At 36.6% G+C, this 17,268-nt stretch overlaps 6 protein-coding genes across 6 annotated transcripts; 3 read left to right on the top strand and 3 right to left on the bottom strand.

The window, feature by feature from the left end:
* Positions 1–764: 764 nt before the first annotated feature.
* EIN_151100 (actin, putative) lies at positions 765–1,892 on the bottom strand (the record flags this gene model as incomplete). The annotated part of the gene is made up of 1 exon (XM_004257946.1): positions 765–1,892. The coding sequence occupies one exon, from the start codon at positions 1,890–1,892 to the stop codon at positions 765–767; it is 1,128 nt and encodes a 375-aa protein (XP_004257994.1).
* A 1,662-nt stretch (positions 1,893–3,554) lies between these two features.
* On the top strand, positions 3,555–6,648 carry EIN_151110 (serine-threonine protein kinase, putative; the record flags this gene model as incomplete). Its single annotated transcript, XM_004257947.1, has 2 exons — positions 3,555–4,937; positions 4,990–6,648. 2 exons carry the CDS (start codon positions 3,555–3,557, stop codon positions 6,646–6,648), a joined length of 3,042 nt encoding a protein of 1,013 aa, XP_004257995.1.
* Positions 6,649–7,171: 523 nt separating this feature from the next.
* EIN_151120 (actin, putative) lies at positions 7,172–11,016 on the top strand (the record flags this gene model as incomplete). The annotated part of the gene is made up of 3 exons (XM_004257948.1): positions 7,172–7,397; positions 7,475–7,570; positions 7,646–11,016. The coding sequence occupies 3 exons, from the start codon at positions 7,172–7,174 to the stop codon at positions 11,014–11,016; spliced, it is 3,693 nt and encodes a 1,230-aa protein (XP_004257996.1).
* An 800-nt stretch (positions 11,017–11,816) lies between these two features.
* Positions 11,817–12,176, top strand: EIN_151130 (histone H4, putative; the record flags this gene model as incomplete). The annotated part of the gene is made up of 1 exon (XM_004257949.1): positions 11,817–12,176. One exon carries the CDS (start codon positions 11,817–11,819, stop codon positions 12,174–12,176), a length of 360 nt encoding a protein of 119 aa, XP_004257997.1.
* Positions 12,177–12,558: 382 nt separating this feature from the next.
* EIN_151140 (sodium/sulfate transporter, putative) lies at positions 12,559–14,810 on the bottom strand (the record flags this gene model as incomplete). Its single annotated transcript, XM_004257950.1, has 2 exons — positions 12,559–14,559; positions 14,652–14,810. The coding sequence occupies 2 exons, from the start codon at positions 14,808–14,810 to the stop codon at positions 12,559–12,561; spliced, it is 2,160 nt and encodes a 719-aa protein (XP_004257998.1).
* Positions 14,811–15,034: 224 nt separating this feature from the next.
* On the bottom strand, positions 15,035–17,268 carry EIN_151150 (dihydropyrimidine dehydrogenase, putative; the record flags this gene model as incomplete). The annotated part of the gene is made up of 2 exons (XM_004257951.1): positions 15,035–17,152; positions 17,197–17,268. Coding segments are annotated over 2 exons (2,190 nt in total), but the record flags the coding sequence as incomplete, so codon positions are not given.

Here is a 17,268-nt window from a genome sequence, read left to right on the forward strand (position 1 = left end):
AAATGAATTACAACCACATTTAAAATGGTACAAACAAACTAATACCAAGAAGAGTTGATGAGTTCATACCCATTCATACCACGACGTACAAAATAAACTTTCCGATGATGTCTGTAGTTTCACAATTTGTGCAAAAGGGGATGTTACATGAAACATTGACTATTTCATCTTGTGAGAACGCCAATGATAGAAAAGCAACGATGAGAAGTGATGCACGCATGACGACACACTGATAGTTTAATAGTTTAGTTTTCAACCTAAAATCAACCATATAATTGAATGAATGGAGGGTTTTTATATTTTAAGTTTTACCATTATACTTCTATTGTCTTTTACTTTTTAGAAAAATATAACCAAAAGTGTTGTTTTGCAGAAGAAACAAGTTACTGTTTTTTCATGTCTATTTGTGGCTTGTATCCTTTGTCACTTGCAAAAAAAAAGGATGCTTTTTTGAATGGAATATGAACAGAAGTTTTTTTTTGTGTTCCTGCCAGATACATTGATTAACACAAAACTGACTGTATCTATTGAAAGCGGTCTTTATTTAGTTAATTTGGTATTTTTAATAATTTAATATAGTTTGAACACACCGAATTAAATATGTAATGTTGAAAAATAATACTTTTAGGTCAACCAGTTCACGTTCTATAAAATCCATAGAAATTACACCAAAAATATTGGCGTTTAGAACAAGAGAGGGATTAAAGTGCAACAATAAAGCATCAAAACTAAATGGAATTTAAGGCAAACTCAATTGATGGAAGTCACTTTTTGGTAAACAAAGAAACGCCAAACTCGTTGTACATTGCTTTTGTGATTTCAATATTACTAAAAGAAGACTGACAGGCGATGAGAGAGCCACCAACCCAAGTCATCAAAGAAGTGTTGGGATCTGACTGACATAGTATTTTAATCTTTGGGGGCGCGAGTTTTGTCAATTCATTCTGTAATTTATACATCAAACCATTAAAGCTATAAGAAGACCCTCCTGTAATGACTATATTGCCGTACATCATTTGCAAAAGATCATTATCACACTTAGTGATGGCATTGTCTATAGATTTTGGTATTCCATCGCCTTCAATATTGATGAGTGCTGGGTCGAAAAGGGGTTGAGTACACAAGTACCTCTCTTTTCCAATAGTGATTGAAGTCTTGTCTGGTAACTCATATTCCTTGGATATGGACTTTTCGTCGACGTTGTCATTTGTTGAAACATATGATAACTTCTCTTTGATGTCTCTTGTCACGCGACCAAGAGGATCTTCATATGTGTATTTTGATCGTTCTTTAAGCAGTTGGACTAAATAGTCGTCGATGTGTCGACCACCCACTTGAGTCTGAACAATCGAGTCTTTAACACACTCGCAGTCGACTATAGGGACACACCATGATGCTGAAAGACCACAGTCCAGTACAACACCTGTGTGTCTCCCAGTGGATGTTAAACTTAAAATTTGTTGTGCTTTAAAGGACAGCGACTTCACACCAAATTTCTCGAAAAAGAGTTGTGCTGTTTTCGACTTTGTCTCAACGGGATTGAATGGACATTCCGACAAAAGGACAGAACGGTCTGAAGGAGTTATCTTTAGATCTGTAACAAACGTTTGATTCCAGAGACCTTCCATATCATCAAACGAAGTATATGTGTTACCAAAATATTTGGCATTAGTAATAACACTGTTTTTAATGGGATAAGTCAAGTTAAGTATTTGATATTTGTTATAAGCATCGTCACCATAAAAAACGTCCTCATTTGGGTTGAAGACTATCGGTAAATGTGCGTGCTTTGGTCGCCCCACCACGGATCGGATTATTGACCTTGGTTCTTCTTCACCAGCAAAACCTGCCCTCATGACATAAGAACCATTGTCTATCACAATTGTTTCCATTTCTGAATAAATAATTCATTTATTAACAACACAATGTTTTTGAGAGCCAAGTACACGTATTTATACCTCTTTTCTAAATTTAATCAACTCAAGAATTGATGCAAAATGAAATGAGGAATTTGAACTAAAAAATTAATCTTATTTTTTAAGTGTTGAAATTGTCGAATGTTTTTGTAAAAAATATAAAGTCGGTTTTTTAATTAACGATGGAATAAATTAACTATACATTTAGTTTTTTAATTATAATCAATAGCTTTGTTTTATATATTTTTTTTTTGTTTTATTTTAATTTTTTATTTACTTTTTAACCAAATTATACATCCAAAAAAGAAAAGCAAATAATGTGGAGTTTGTAATTCCTCTTCTGGCATATCTCCGAGTAATATCAACACAACCGGCAGACCATTTAATATAGTTACTCACATAAGTGTCATTGTTATGATGTGGTTATAGGTTATACCAATTGATTTGAATAGCCTAGAAAACGATTGACAACCAGCGTTTCTTTGAGAATGTCAAATGGTAAAAATTAATAAGAAATTTACTATTTATTTATGGTTTTTAATAAGCGATGGTCGATACTATATATTATAATATAAAAAAACTGATATAGTAATTTTTTTTTTGTATTTTTGGAATATCGTTAATTAGAAATCAGACTTTAGTTTAGTGTTAAAAAAATGTTTAATAACGTAGAAATTGAATGGGTAACATTTTGACACAATTTACAATTAAATTATTTATTTTTAAACATTAGTAAGGTTTACCCGTTTTTTGAGAAAAATGTGCGTATAAAGTTTTTATATTTTTATTATTTTTAAGTTTATTAAAAAAAAAGACAAACTCTAAATTGATGAAAAATATAAATTGAGTAAGTATGCTGTGAGTTAAATGGAAAAAGTGGGGGCTTTCTTTCAAAAAAATGGTAAATGTAAAATGATTAATTTTTAGAGTATAAAACCCGATATGATATATCATTATCATGTTAACTGTAACGAAATTAAATCTTTTTTTAATTTATACAGTTTTCAAATGGATTCAAATTATTTTTTAATTTTTGAACTAATTAAAATTATAATTTTGTATAATTAAATTATTAAATAAAAACGGTTTTGACAAAAACAATTGAAAAAATAGATGAATCGTATTTAAAAAAAATAAAGTTAACATCATGTTTAAAAAGTCTTCATAATTATTTAGTTTTAAAGTTGTATAAAATGATACAATTTTGATTGTTGTTTTCATTTTTTAACCCAATGTTTTCAATTATTAACGATCTTTTTTTTTCTTTGCACTTCAGCATTTCCTATTTATTATAAAAATAATGCAACCCTTTTCAAAACAATAATTTCATTGTAATTAATGTAGCTATTACCAGTAGAAACAGTTAAGAAAAGAAATACCAAATTGGCTCATAAGAAGAGGAACAAACTATTATATAGTTTATTAAAACAAAACAAAATAATTCAAATTAAAGAGTCTATATAAGTGAAAAATAACGGCAGAACGCAACAAGTGATCCATCGAATCGAATAAATTATAATTCGAAAAAAGGTCCATAAAAGTAATACATAATTCTAAAACAACTCAAAACTGAAAATGGTGTTTTTTCTTGCATTGTGCATTTTTTTAACCAATTCAGTAGTTTCTCCTGGATGCAAAATGGTGATTACGGGAACGGATTATTGTAGTGAGTGTAACACTGGGTATGACCCAAACGACTTGCAGTGTCAAATGTGTCAAAGTATGGATCCTCATATCCCAATAACACCGACAAACCCCCTCTATTTGAAAAACAACAATGAAGAATGTGTTCCAGTATCAGTGAATACAACTGAAGAGTTATACAATGGGTATTTGACAAATAAAAGGTTGAATATAAACGAACAATATAAAGTTCCACAAAGTGATATTAAATTATACCACTCGCCTTGTTCTGAAAAGAGAATCAATAGAAATGTATTTGGTTATGGGGCTTGGGTTTCCTTTAATTCGACCACACAAAACGATTTTGATACCAAATATATCAAAGTTGAATGGGAACAGAATTTCTCTGTGGACGTTATATATTTGGAAAATGAAGAAGTAGTCTGTCATACTGCTGGAGACTTTTTAACATCACAGAGTTTTGGTATAATTACTTATAACACAGTGTATTATGCATTTGTGTGGTCAAATACCATTCCGACAAACACTCCAATTATCACTGTAGAAACGATGAGAAAGGAGAAATACCATATTGACATCGATGAACCATTATTACGTGCAATAGCAAATTCACCGAATGGGTATCACAAAACAGTGAGAATGGGTGAATGTGATTACATCCGCTCTGTATGTTCAGGGAGCATTTATAAGACTTTAAAAATACATATTGCGTCTGTGTACGAAGATATGAATTTTCAAGTCAAAAATTTGGACCGGAAGTATCGAATGGTCGAAGATGTGAAAATACTAAATAACTCGGATGAGTGTAATTGGTCGATTCGAGGGAGTAAAGAAGGTGCTTTAAGAAAAGAAGGGATCACTGATGAACTTTCCTTTGTTATCAAATTTGAAAAGGGGAAAGAGTACTTTGTGAATTACTTTTCGTATGAGTCGATTGCGACTGACCAAATTTTGATTAGAAAAGTGTGCGAGGATAACTGTAATGAAAACAGTGGTGCTGGATTTTGTAATAAGAAAACGGGCGAATGTGTGTGTAGTATACACAAATATGGAAAGAAATGCAGAGATATATGTTACAACACAAGTACAAAAGTATTTAATTTAGAATACGGAGACTCCAAATTGTTATGTAGATATGGGGAGAGTGGATGTGATGAAGATTGTCAGTGTAGTGATGGATATACTTTTGAAAACCAGATATGTGTTCCAAATTCATGTTATAACAACACCATCACCAATATGGAGTGCTTACGAGGTGATGCACATTGCACATCAACGTGTACATGTGAATTTGGATATAAGTTAATTTCGGATAATGTAACACATGTCTGTGTTTCTGTCTTATGTGGTAACAATAGATATGATGATGGCGAAGAAGTTTGTTTAATTTCATATACAATAGTAATTTAAATGAATAAATAACAAATAGTGTGATGGTGGGAATACATGTAACGTATACTGTAAATGTGTACAAGGTTATCGACCAAGAGGAAATGGGAAATGTTACGACTCTGGGATGACGTACTGGTTAATGGCAGTGTGTTCATTTGTATTTGTAGCGTTTGTGGTGTTTATTATTGCAGTTCTTGTTGTTGTGATATTCATGAGACAATTCAAAAGAAGACAAATCGACTTTAAAAAATATTTGCAGATCCAACCAATATACTTCTACGATATTATAGGTTCCTCCGAAATTACTAAAACATCGAAAGTGTTTGCCTACCCAAATAAACTTGATTTTGGAAACGATGACACGCCAAGCAATATCAACGAGACTCGATTTGAAAAGGTTATATTGACAAATAAAACAAAGCACCATGCGATGTTTGTTATTCACACAACAAACAGTCCAAAATACAGATTTTATTTTGAGCCACAAATTGTGTATTTATCACCAAAGAGAAATAAGGAGATAACAGTGTATATGACACTGTTCTGTACAAGCCACATTCTTGGAATGAAAATCCATTACACGGTGTATATATCTGATAACATTAAAACTCTTCACAAAATTGAGGAATTACTTTACGACAAAACATTTGAGACATTCAGTCTGGATGACAAAGAAGAAATGTCACTTTTAATGCAAAAGGTGAAAGAAAAGCATCACGGACACTTCACAATTACCACAGAAGCTAATCGCTCGACTTCCATTGATATTGATGAAATCGAAATTGCTGACAGACCAATTGGTGATGGTGCAAATGGTGTGGTGTATTTGGGGCTCTACCGAGGAGCATATGTCGCTGTTAAAACGTTTAATTGGGAAAATTTAACAGAGGAAGAGTCACTGAATTTGAAAGAGAAAGTGGACAACGAGTGTAAGATGATGGAGAAACTACGAAATCCATTTATAGCAAATTATATTGGTGCAGTGACTTATATCCCACAAGTCTCTATGATAACCGTCTTCTTTGAATTGGGCAGTCTAGCAGAGTACATTCGAAGGAACAATGACTTTAATGTGATACTTCCTTATAAATACAAATTGCGAGTGATGTACGACTGTGCAAGGGGAATGGCCTTTTTGCACCAAAATAAGATCATCCATCTTGATTTGAAGCCAGACAATTTACTTGTCAATTCATTCTGGTCGCAGACGTCTTCTGCTGTTATTAAAATCACTGACTTTGGAACGTCTAAGATTTTTGCTGATAGAACGTCTGATAAAGGACTTGGAACACCAATTTATGTCTCTCCAGAGTCTTATAGTGATATTTATAATGAAAAGTGTGACGTCTATTCATTTGGGATAATGGCTTGGGAATTGTACTATGCAGAAGAACCATGGAAGGATACAAAGTCTCTCTTTGATATTAAAGATCATGTCTTAAAAGGAATACGTCCCCCATTGAATGGGAATTGTCCTGTTGACTATTCAAAATTAATTAAAAAATGTTGGGACAATGATCCTAATGAACGACCTGAGTTTAATACTATCTGTTCTGATGTTAATGATATGTCTACAAATATTGAAAATGTAACTAATGAAGAAGACAATATCTACGAAGAAAAATTGAATGAAGTTGTTAAAATGAAAAAGGAAAGGGTAACCAGTTTATTGAAAAGAGATGGCGATGAAGATTAATATGTGTTTGATTGTTTGTCCGTTTTAATAGTTTTATTGTGAGTTTTACTTTGAGGTATTCTTGCGTCAAAGTTTTCAATCGAGGTATTGATTATAAAATTTAGTATAATGGTAATTCAAAATTATTATTAAATTATAATACCCAAATCATAAAAACTATATTTTTATACTTAATATATTATTGATGGTGGTCATTTTATTTTTGAGATTACGGTTTTGGATTTTGAGTTAAAAGTATAGTATAATATAGTTTGAGTTTGATATATATTTACCAAAAAAAGAACGACTTAAATAGCGTTTTTTAAAAAAGTCTGAAAATAGGTATATTATTAAAAGTAGTCCCGGAATAATAGGAAAAAAATATCGTAAATGAATTAAAAATGACTTATTATAAAACCCTTATTAATTTTGAGAAAAAAATAATAACTGGAAAAAGAAAGGTCCGCAAAAACGGGAAAAATAGGTGAAATGAACGAGATTTCGGTTGTCGGAAAGAAAACTGGAAACTTGAAAAGTAGGATTGATGAGCACAAAAGCGGAAAAGCTGAAGCTCAAAGAAGAAGAGAAAAAGAAGAAGGAGGAGGAGAAACGGAAGAAAGAGGAAGCAAAGAAAAAAGCAGAGGAAGAAAAGAAACACAAAAAAGAAGAGGAGAAACGGAAGAAAGAGGAGGAAAAGGAAAAAAAGAAACTCGAGAAAGAGAAAAAGGAACAAGAAAAGCACCACAAAGGAGGACACGAAACTGAAAAGCGTTTGTTATTGTTTATAAAAAGTTGAAAAAATCTCGATTGAGAACAGAGAGATAAGTTGAGTGGCATTAACAAAAAGAAAAGGTTGAAAAGGAGAAACCAAAGGACGAAATTAAAGAGAAAGAAAAGACTGAAAAAGATGAAAAGGCAAAAAAAGAGGAAGAAGAGAAAAAACGTTTGTTGAGATGTTTAAAAACACTTTTAACAACGCACATGTTTTTAGTGTTCTGAAAAAGTTACTGATAAATAGAAAAGGAAGCCGCTGAGGCCAAAGCCAAAAAAGAAGAAGAGGAAAAAGTAGCCAAAGAAAAAGAAGCTGCTGAACAAAAAGCTAAAGAGGAAGCTGCTGAAAAGGAGAAATTGGAGAAAGAAAAAGCAGAGAAAGATGCCGAAGAAGCCAAAAAGAAAGAGGAAGAAGCTGCCAAAGAGAAAGAAGCGAAAGAAAAGGCTGAGAAAGAGGAACAAGAAAAAGCAAAGGAAGCTGCTGAACAAAAGGCAAAAACGGAAGTTGTTGAAAATGATAAATTAAACAAAGAAATAATAGAGAAAGCAAACGAAGATGTTGAAGCTGCCAAAAAGAAAGAAGAACAAGAGAAACAAGAAGCCGACAAAAAGAAAGCTGAAGAAGAAGCCGCTAAGAAAAAGGAAGAGGAAGAAGCAGCTGCTAAAAAGGCTGAAGAAGAACGCGTTGAAAAAGAAAAGGCCGAAATTGAAAAAGCAAACAAGGAAGCCGCTGAAAAAGAGAAGAAAGAGGCCGAGGAAGCTAAAGCAAACGAAGAGAGAATTGCCAAAGAGAAAGCTGAACAAGAAGCAAAGCTTGAAGCTGAAAGAGTTGAGAAAGAGCGTCTTGAAAAGGAAAAGCTCGAGCAAGATCGACTTGCTAAGGAAAAAGAAGAGGCTGAGAAATTGGAGAAAGAAAGGCTTGAGAAGGAAGCAGCTCAAAAAGCCGAGGAAGAACGCATTTTAAAGGAAAGGGCTGAAGCCGAAAGAATTGAGAAGGAGCGTCTTGAACGTGAAGCAGCAGAAAAATTGGAAAAAGAAAGACTCGAACAAGAGAGAGTAGCAAAAGAAAAGGAGGAAGAGGAGAGAAAAGCAAAAGAGCTTGCGGAAAAATTGGCACGTGAAGAAGCTGAGAAATTAGAAAAGGAGAGAATTGAAAAGGAGGTTGCCGCGAAATTGGAACAAGAACGCGTAGCCAAAGAAAAAGCTGAGGCTGAAAGAATTCTAAAAGAAAAGGAAGAGAGTGAACGTCTTGAAAAAGAAAGACTCGAGCAAGAGAAGATCGCGAAAGAAAAGGCTGAGAAAGAGGAACAAGAGAAAGCTGTTGCTGAACAAAAGAAAAAGGAGGAAGAAGAAAAAGCAAAAAAAGCTGCCGAAGAAGCTCAAAAGAAAAGCCAACCAATTCCCACACTTGGAAACCAACCAGGTCTTGGTATGGGAATGGGTTTAGGAGCATCTCAACCTGGCTTGGGTGCTAAACCACCAGGACTTGGGCAGCCTGGATTGGGGGGAATGGGTCTCGGAGCGCAACCAACACCGCAACCAAGCCTTGGAATGGGAATGGGCGCGCCTGGACTGGGACAGCCAGGATTAGGAATGGGGGCACCTCAACCCGGTTTAGGTGCTAAACCTCCAGTACTGGGGCAGCCTGGTTTAGGAGGAATGGGACAACCAGGTCTCGGAATGGGAGCACCCCAAGGGGGTTTAGGTGGCATGGGACAACCTGGACTTGGCGCGAAGCCACCTGGGTTGGGTTTAGGGGCTCAACCTGCTGGACTTGGTTCACAATCAACACAACAACCGGGGCTTGGAATGGGAATGGGTGCACCTCAACCGGGATTAGGAGGAATAGGAGCAGCACAACCTGGCTTGGGTGTTAAACCACCAGGACTTGGGCAGCCCGGATTGGGAGGAATGGGTCTCGGAGCGCAACCAACACCGCAACCAAGCCTTGGAATGGGAATGGGCGCGCCTGGACTGGGACAACCAGGATTAGGAATGGGAGCAGCACAGCCAGGCTTGGGTGGCATGGGACAACCTGGACTTGGTGCAAAGCCACCTGGATTGGGACTTGGTGCTCAACCTGCTGGACTTGGATTGGGAGCACAACCATCGGGGTTGGGGCTCGGTGCACCTTCTGGAGGACTTGGATTGGGAGGCGCTCCAACTGGTTTGGGATTGGGTGGTGGACAGCCCACAGGTCTCGGGCTAGGCGGAGGGCAACCAGCAGGACTTGGACTTGGTGGAGGACTTGGGATGCCAGGACTCGGAATGGGCGGTGGATTAGGTATAGGTGGAATGCCAGCGATGGGCGGTATGCCAGGGCTTGGTGGTATGGGTGGATTACCCGGTATGGGTATGCCAGCTATGGGAGGAATGCCAGACATGGGAGAGATTGAAAAGCCCGAGGAAACTGCTGGTGGAGAGCAACCAAAAAAGAGAAAGAGACAAAAGAAGAAAATTATGATTTCACAGTCAGCCTTTTTCACACACGAAAACGAAGAAAAAGCAAACGAGACACTTTCAAGAATCCCCGATGACGCAGTCATTGTGTTTGATTGTGGCAGTTCGTTTATTAAAGTTGGAACAGGGGGAGGAGAACAACCAAAGAAAGTCATTCCCAACTGTTACTGCAAGATTGATGATGAAGAAGCAGAAAATGGTGTGAGGTATGAGTTTGGATACAAAGCAATTGATGAGGATGAAGGGCTTGTGTGGCCACTTGACCCACGAAAGGAAACTGATTGGGACGGGTTCTTTTCGGTTATTCAAAACATATATCAGAATGAGTTAAACGGATGTGATCCAGCCGCCCATCCAGTAGTCATGACTGAACTTCCAAGTATGAATGAAGCTGCGACAGAGCGTTTGAAAGTTATGATGTTCAATGATTTGAATGTTCCATTCTTAAAGATCGTCAACCCAGCTTTGATGGCGTTGTACGCAGAAGGCAAAGAGACTGGTATTGTTGTTGAAATTGGGAACAGAATGCAAATAGTTCCAGCAGTTGATGGGTATGTCATTGACAGTGCTATTGAAAAGATCAAAGGAAACGTCTCAGGTCTTACTGAGTACATGTCCAGACTCTTGAGAGCATGTGGATACATTTACACAACTTCTGCTCAAATGGAATTGGTGAGAGCAATCAAGGAAAGTGTGTGTTACGTTGCTTTGGATTATGATTCTGAAATGAAGAGAAAAGCAAAAGAAGTGATGAAGGAGTTTGTAGTGCCAGGTAACGAGCAGGCAAGCAAATTTTTCCAAGAAAGATTCCAATGCCCTGAAGCACTTTTCCAACCCGAAAAGGTCGGCTTGGATACACTCGGTGTTCCGGAGATGGTCTTTAATACAATCAAAAAATGCCCATTGACATCGAGAAGACCATTGCTCCAACACATCGTATTGGCTGGTGGATCAACTTTATTTGAAGGTTTACCAGAAAGACTCGAAAAGGAGCTCAAGAGACTCTGTACCGAAAATAAGATGAATCCAAGAGACGTCAAAATTATATCGTTACAAAACAGAAAGTACTTGGCGTGGGTAGGTGCATCTTTGTTGGCCGGAATGAGCACTTTGCAAGATGACGAAACGTGCACAAAGGATCATTATAGCAATCAGTAATGTAAGACATTTTTCGTTCATTTCATTGTAGTTATAGTTAATAGTTATACAATCATAACGATATTTTTATTATACAATTTCAATTGCATTTTAAAAAATATTAATTTGACAATAAATAAAACATTTCTCTGGAAATATTTATATAAAAATGTTTTCTTATTAGTTTGTTTTTTAATTATCTATGGTTTTACAAAAAATTAAAAATAAATTTATATTAAAAAAAATAAGACTCTATTAAGTTAATCATAAATTAAAGTGAACAACTTGACATGAATGTTCAAAATCCAACTTGTTAGAGTTGTTGTTTAAATTACACTCCATGTAATATTTTTCATTATTAACACAAATTATAAGAGATATTCTTATTAAAAAGGTATTGTTTAAAAAAAAAACAATTAATTAAAAAAATATTGGGATATTATCCCGAAAAAATAGAAAAAATTGTAATTACCAGACACAGAAATATTTTTATTTGAGAAAATAATTTCAGAAATTAACACAAAATGAAATACAATACACAATTTTATCGCAATTCATCAATTCGACAAACTCGAAAAGGAGATTTTTAACAAATAGTCATAATAATTTGATAACATTTCCTACGCAATCAGGAAAATAATGCGATTAGATAATGAAGAAATTCCATTTTCAGATCAATTCCCACTCTTTCTGAAATGAACAACAACTTACACAAGCTTGGGCTGAAAAGAGAGAAACCCAAAAAGACAAAAAGGTCGTCAAGTTCAATTTGAAATAAGCGGAACTATATAAGCTGGAACTGTTACGAAATATTAAAAAAAATGGCGACCGATACAGGTAGTGGAAGAGGAAAAGGTGGAAAGGGTGTCGTTCTTGGAAAGGGTTCGAAAGGGGCCAAAGGCTCGAAGGGAGGAAAGAGAATCAGAACCAAACCAGGACAACAAGACGCTCTTAAAGGTATTACCAAGCCAGCTATCAGAAGACTTGCTCGTAGAGGTGGTGTGAAGAGAATTAACGGACTTGTTTATGAGGAAACTCGTAACGTCCTCAAGCAATTCTTGGAACAAGTCATAAGAGATTCGGTCACTTACACAGAGCATGGGAAGAGAAGAACAGTGACTGCTATGGATGTCGTATATGCGCTTAAAAGACAGGGCAGAACCCTTTATGGCTATGCTTAAATTTCTTTGTGTTCTTGTTGATTTTTAGCGTTTTTTTATCTTTTCAAACAGCAATTTGGGGTGTCTTGGCATGTTCCATTCGTTCTTATTGTTCTAGAATTGTGGGGTTCTCTCTTTTTGAGAGGCTTTTTGTTTTTCGAAATGTTATTATGGCGAGCAGTTTAACAGAAAAGAAACGTTTTATTTTTTGAGATAATCAACTTTTGATGGAAAAATTGAAAGAGATGAAAATTGAAAAAATCATTTTTAATTTCAAGAAAATGTCAACTTTTCAACAATTTGATAATAGTAAACTTTAATAGTTTATTGAAAAGTAAACATAATAGATTATTATTTATAATTTAATTATATAGTTAAATAATAACAAGTAAACAACAAAGAATTACAAGGAGGAAGGACGAAGTACCTCGAAAACTAACCAAGGCATTGTCACGGAAAGGATCATCGAAAGAATCATTAATGGTGTTCCGAATACAACGAAATCGCTGATGGAATAATCGGCGACTTCCATGACCATCATGTTAGTTTGATAGCCGATTGGAAGAACAAATACCTCGCTTGCAGCCAACATCATAGTGTACATTCCACTCTTAAGACCAATGATTTGCCCCCGTTCTTGGCCCAATGGATCTTTCCCCCAATAAGCGGCCCATACCACTGGAAACATCACAGCTACAACTGCTGTATTGCTTAGTGGTTGCGTCAGCAACAAGGTGGGGATATACAAAGCTGCCAACACACCTAATTTGCCAAAAGGCGAGAACAACCGAGTCAATGTGAGTGCAAGTAAAGACCCCGAGTTAGTCTTAACCATTGCAGTAGAAAGCCCAAACGAAGCGCCTAAAATACAGAAGAGTGGAATGTCAATCGCACCAAAAAACTCTTCGACCGTCAACACACGAAATATCAGTAGAAGTAATACACTGAAAAGGGCGTATTCAACCAAATTGCCAAACTCAAAGACATCCATAAGAATAGGAAAAGCAAGTGCTATCACTGCTACCAACGTTTTATACAATGGAACATCAACGAGATATACTATATCAAGCGGTTTCGCTATTAAAAATGGTGTTGGGAAGGTTTTCGAGTACTTCTGTGGAACAGCGACAATCCATGACCGACTTGGAAACACCACCTCCTTATCCTCACGACCCGTCACGCCAATTATACTATATTGAATATTGTGGGGAAGCTCCCTCTCGTCTTTTGGCAAACACACTTCATAAAACGAGAACGCTGTTTGTGTGATGTGATCTATTTTTGGATCATCCAGTTTTAAACCCTTTTGACAGAGAACATCGGACATACTTCGCTGTGGTATTTCGTAGATTAAAATATCATTCTCTTGTACAACAACGTCTGTTGTTAATTCAATACCCGAACGGTACTTTTCAATGGTACTGTTTTCTGATATCATTTCAGAAGAGGAGGAACTTGTATTTGTTTCGATGTTACTGGTTGAACTTTTAAATGAAGTGATATTGGGTTGGGTTATAGAAAAATAGATTGAGTCCGGACTCTTCTCTTGTTCAAGTACAATAGGCACTGTCTCCTCAAGTTTTTTGCCGTCTTCTTCCTTCAAAAATTCTTCGTAGATATCTTTTCTTTTGACTGCAACGACTCGTCCATTCGGTGGGTTACACAAAGGTGTTTGGTGCAAATGTGTTCCAATGAATTGGTTCTCCTTCGTCACTTTCATGTGTACAAAAAACGTTTTCTCGTGTTTCTTTTCTTTCTCTTTCTTTTCTTTGTTTCTGTCAAGCAGTGATGTGCAAAAACAGCAGTACAAATACCCAACAATGGCAACAGGACACGCAACTAGTCCAATTTCAAAGAGCGGCATCTCAAATTTCAAATTCATATGAAACAGCGAATTTGTTTTGGAGACTTGTTGGTAGACCAACCCACGCCCAACCAAATTCGTTGAAGTTCCCAATATAGAGTTCATCCCACCAAATATAGCACAGAACGACACAGGCATTAACATTTTCTTTGCTGAATGCCCAGAAGTTTTTGCCCAAGTCTGGATGAGTGGAATCGACATAGCCACAACAGGCGTGTTGTTGAGGAATAAGGAGAGGGCCATCACAAATGGCAAAAAGCGCATTGCGCTTGGAAAGACGTAATATTGCTTTGTTGATGGCAATAAGAAGTGGACCATCTTCTCGAGTAATTGTACTTTATTAATGCCAGCTGATAGTATCAATGCTACCATTACCGTTAACGTCGAACTATCAGAAAAGCCCACAAACGCTTCGTCCAAATCGATCACACCCAATGCTAACAATATCGAGACCGTTAAAAAGACGACGATCCCGGGGTGCACCAAATCAGCAATTAAAACGGTCATCATCACATCAAATATCATTAAAAACAAATACGTCTGTATGTTAGATTATATCATCGCCAATTGTTAAAAAATTGTTGTTACAATGAAATAAATTATAATACTAATAATTATTTAATAGAACAAACAGTTGAATGTAATTGAGTTTCGTAATGGGTGTACCAGTCGAGGTAATACAAATAATTAATTATAATAGTGAATACAATGAAAAAAATGAGAGTTCCTCTAAACGGCGCCAGAATCTTCAGTACATGGATTAGATCCCATTTTTTCCAGTTCCATACCATTAAGTTTTCAAGTTCTTTTTTTTTCGTTATTCTTTTCTTTGAATAGTGAAATTAAGAGACGGCTTTTTTGTTGAATTAAATCGAATGGAATTGTGTGCCTTTTATTAAATCGTTATATTATTATTATCAGTAAAATAATATAATAAGAATTAGAATATAAAACAATTAAGTGCTTGCAAACCAAAAGTGTTAAGAAAATGGTTCAAAAAATTAAAGAAAATGTGTTAGAAAGCAGTGGGCACCTTTGCGAGTTCTTCTGGTGTTAACAAATCGAGACCCTTGATCGATTGATATTGAATTGCATTGACTGGACATACTGATGCACAAAGACTGCACCCAATACACTTTTCTTCGTCAACAATGTACTTCTGTCCATTCTTCTTAATAGCTGTGGTCGAGTTGTCTCTGCATGACAAAGCGCACGATCCGCATCCAATACAGTTCTCTTCAATATGAGCACACACTCTCCACTTCTCTGGGCCTTCGAGGATTTTTCTTTCTCCGATATGTTTCAAAGCAATACCAGTCACCTCAGCAACAGTTGGAACCTTTCTGTCTTGTTTGCAGTCCAATTTCCAGTACATAGTCTTCTCCCCTTGTGGCATAAATCTCTCAACTCCTTGTGAATTCAAGTACCCTCTCAAATCCGGTCGAGACCAGCAGTACAACAAGAACTTCGTTCCTGAGATGATTTCATCAACAATGTCATACGACCACTTCTGAATAGACGAGCACATCTGGATGACTGAGGCACCTGTGTAAATCAATTGCATTGCTGTCTGTGCAGATCTCACTCCACCAATACCAAGCAAGTGGCCTCTAATGTTCTCGTTGTGTCTGAGGACTTGTGCAATTTGTCTAATGGCAATTGGTCTGACCATATCACCAGAAAGTCCTCCAGAAATGGTGTTCTGGTTAACACCCACTTGTGGCCATGGATGTCCTGACATGGTGATCTCTGAGATTCCAAAGACTGTATTAATCGTTGAAACACCAGTAGCACCTCCTCTCATAGCAGCGGCAGCAAGCTCTTCGATGTTTTGGACATTTGGAGTTAACTTTGGGTACACTGGGATCTTAACTGCGTCGACAACATATCTCGTGCATCTCTCAATAGCAGAGGGAGAAACACCAATGGCCATAGCCATGGCATTGTGTGACTTAAACCCACCGGTACATCCTCCTTCCTTTCCATCATTGCCATGACACTCGTTCGGGCACGAGAAGTTCAATTCCAACGCATCAGCGCCGGCTTCTTCCGTCATCTTAGCGAGTGACTGCCAGTCTTCTTTGTTGTCCATACACATAATAGAAGCAATGACGATTTTATTTGGGAACTCTTGTTTGAGCTTTTTAATTGAATCGAGCCAATAGTGATGCGAGTGTTCTGAGATCATAACAATGTTATTGTATGATGTGGATTCTTGGGAATCATACACCTTAACAATTCGAATGTGATTGTTCTTCTGAATATCTTTCTCCAATGGATATGTCTTAGTCAAAGCAAACCCAAAGCCAGCCTCAAAACATCTCTTCAAATGATCATAAGTCCCAGAGACTGGTGCAGATGAAATACCAAATGGATTTTCATATTTAATTCCATCACATACAACTGATATATCAACATCTTCAACGGGAGTATGGAACTTTGGTATTCTCTTGACACCATCATTCTCTTTAAGAATTTCAGCAACAACTACCTCAGCATCATGAACGGCTTCTACAATGGAGAATGATCTTCTGAAATCTCCTCCAATGTACAAATCAGCTTCACCATCTTTTCCTTTGCTCACAAGTCCTTTCTCATCAGCAGTTCCTTCGACAAAGTTGTTCACAAGTCCAAAGCCAAAGGCGCAGATAACAAGATCAGCTGGAATAAGTCTTTCAGATTGGTTTGGATCGTACAAGTCTTTACAAATGACACCCTTAGCATCGAGTCTCTGTGGTAATACCTTAGGAATGATTTCAATGTTCCTCTCAATGACTTCAATCATTTGTTTCTTGTGGCATGTAGCAGTTCTGATGTCTTCTCTCATCACCATTAAGACTTGTTTGGCTCCATGATCTTGTGCAGCTAACGCACAATCTACGGTGACATCCCCAGACCCTAAAATGGCTACGGTCTTTCCTTTCACATCGAAAGTGCCATCAGCCATTCCATTCAAGAACTCGCGAGCCAGTGGAGCCTTGTCGAAAGTGTATGGGCTTTGTCTTCCACAGCAGACAAAGACGTAGTTGTATTGTTTCCTCAAATTATTGATATCTTCACTCTTCACGTCGGCGTTCACTTTGACTTCGACGTTTGGATATGCAGTGACCAATGAAATTTCAAAGTCAAGATTCTCTTTGGAGTATCTCTCTTGTTGGATTTCCTTTCTCAAGATACCTCCCAAAGTCGAGTTTCTTTCATAGATGACAATCTTCTTGAAATTGCATCGAGCAAAGTACGACGCGGCAG

This window comes from Entamoeba invadens (genome assembly GCF_000330505.1).
Source record: "Entamoeba invadens IP1 unplaced genomic scaffold scaff_1105074726367, whole genome shotgun sequence".
Classification (NCBI taxonomy): Eukaryota; Evosea; order Mastigamoebida; family Endamoebidae; genus Entamoeba; species Entamoeba invadens.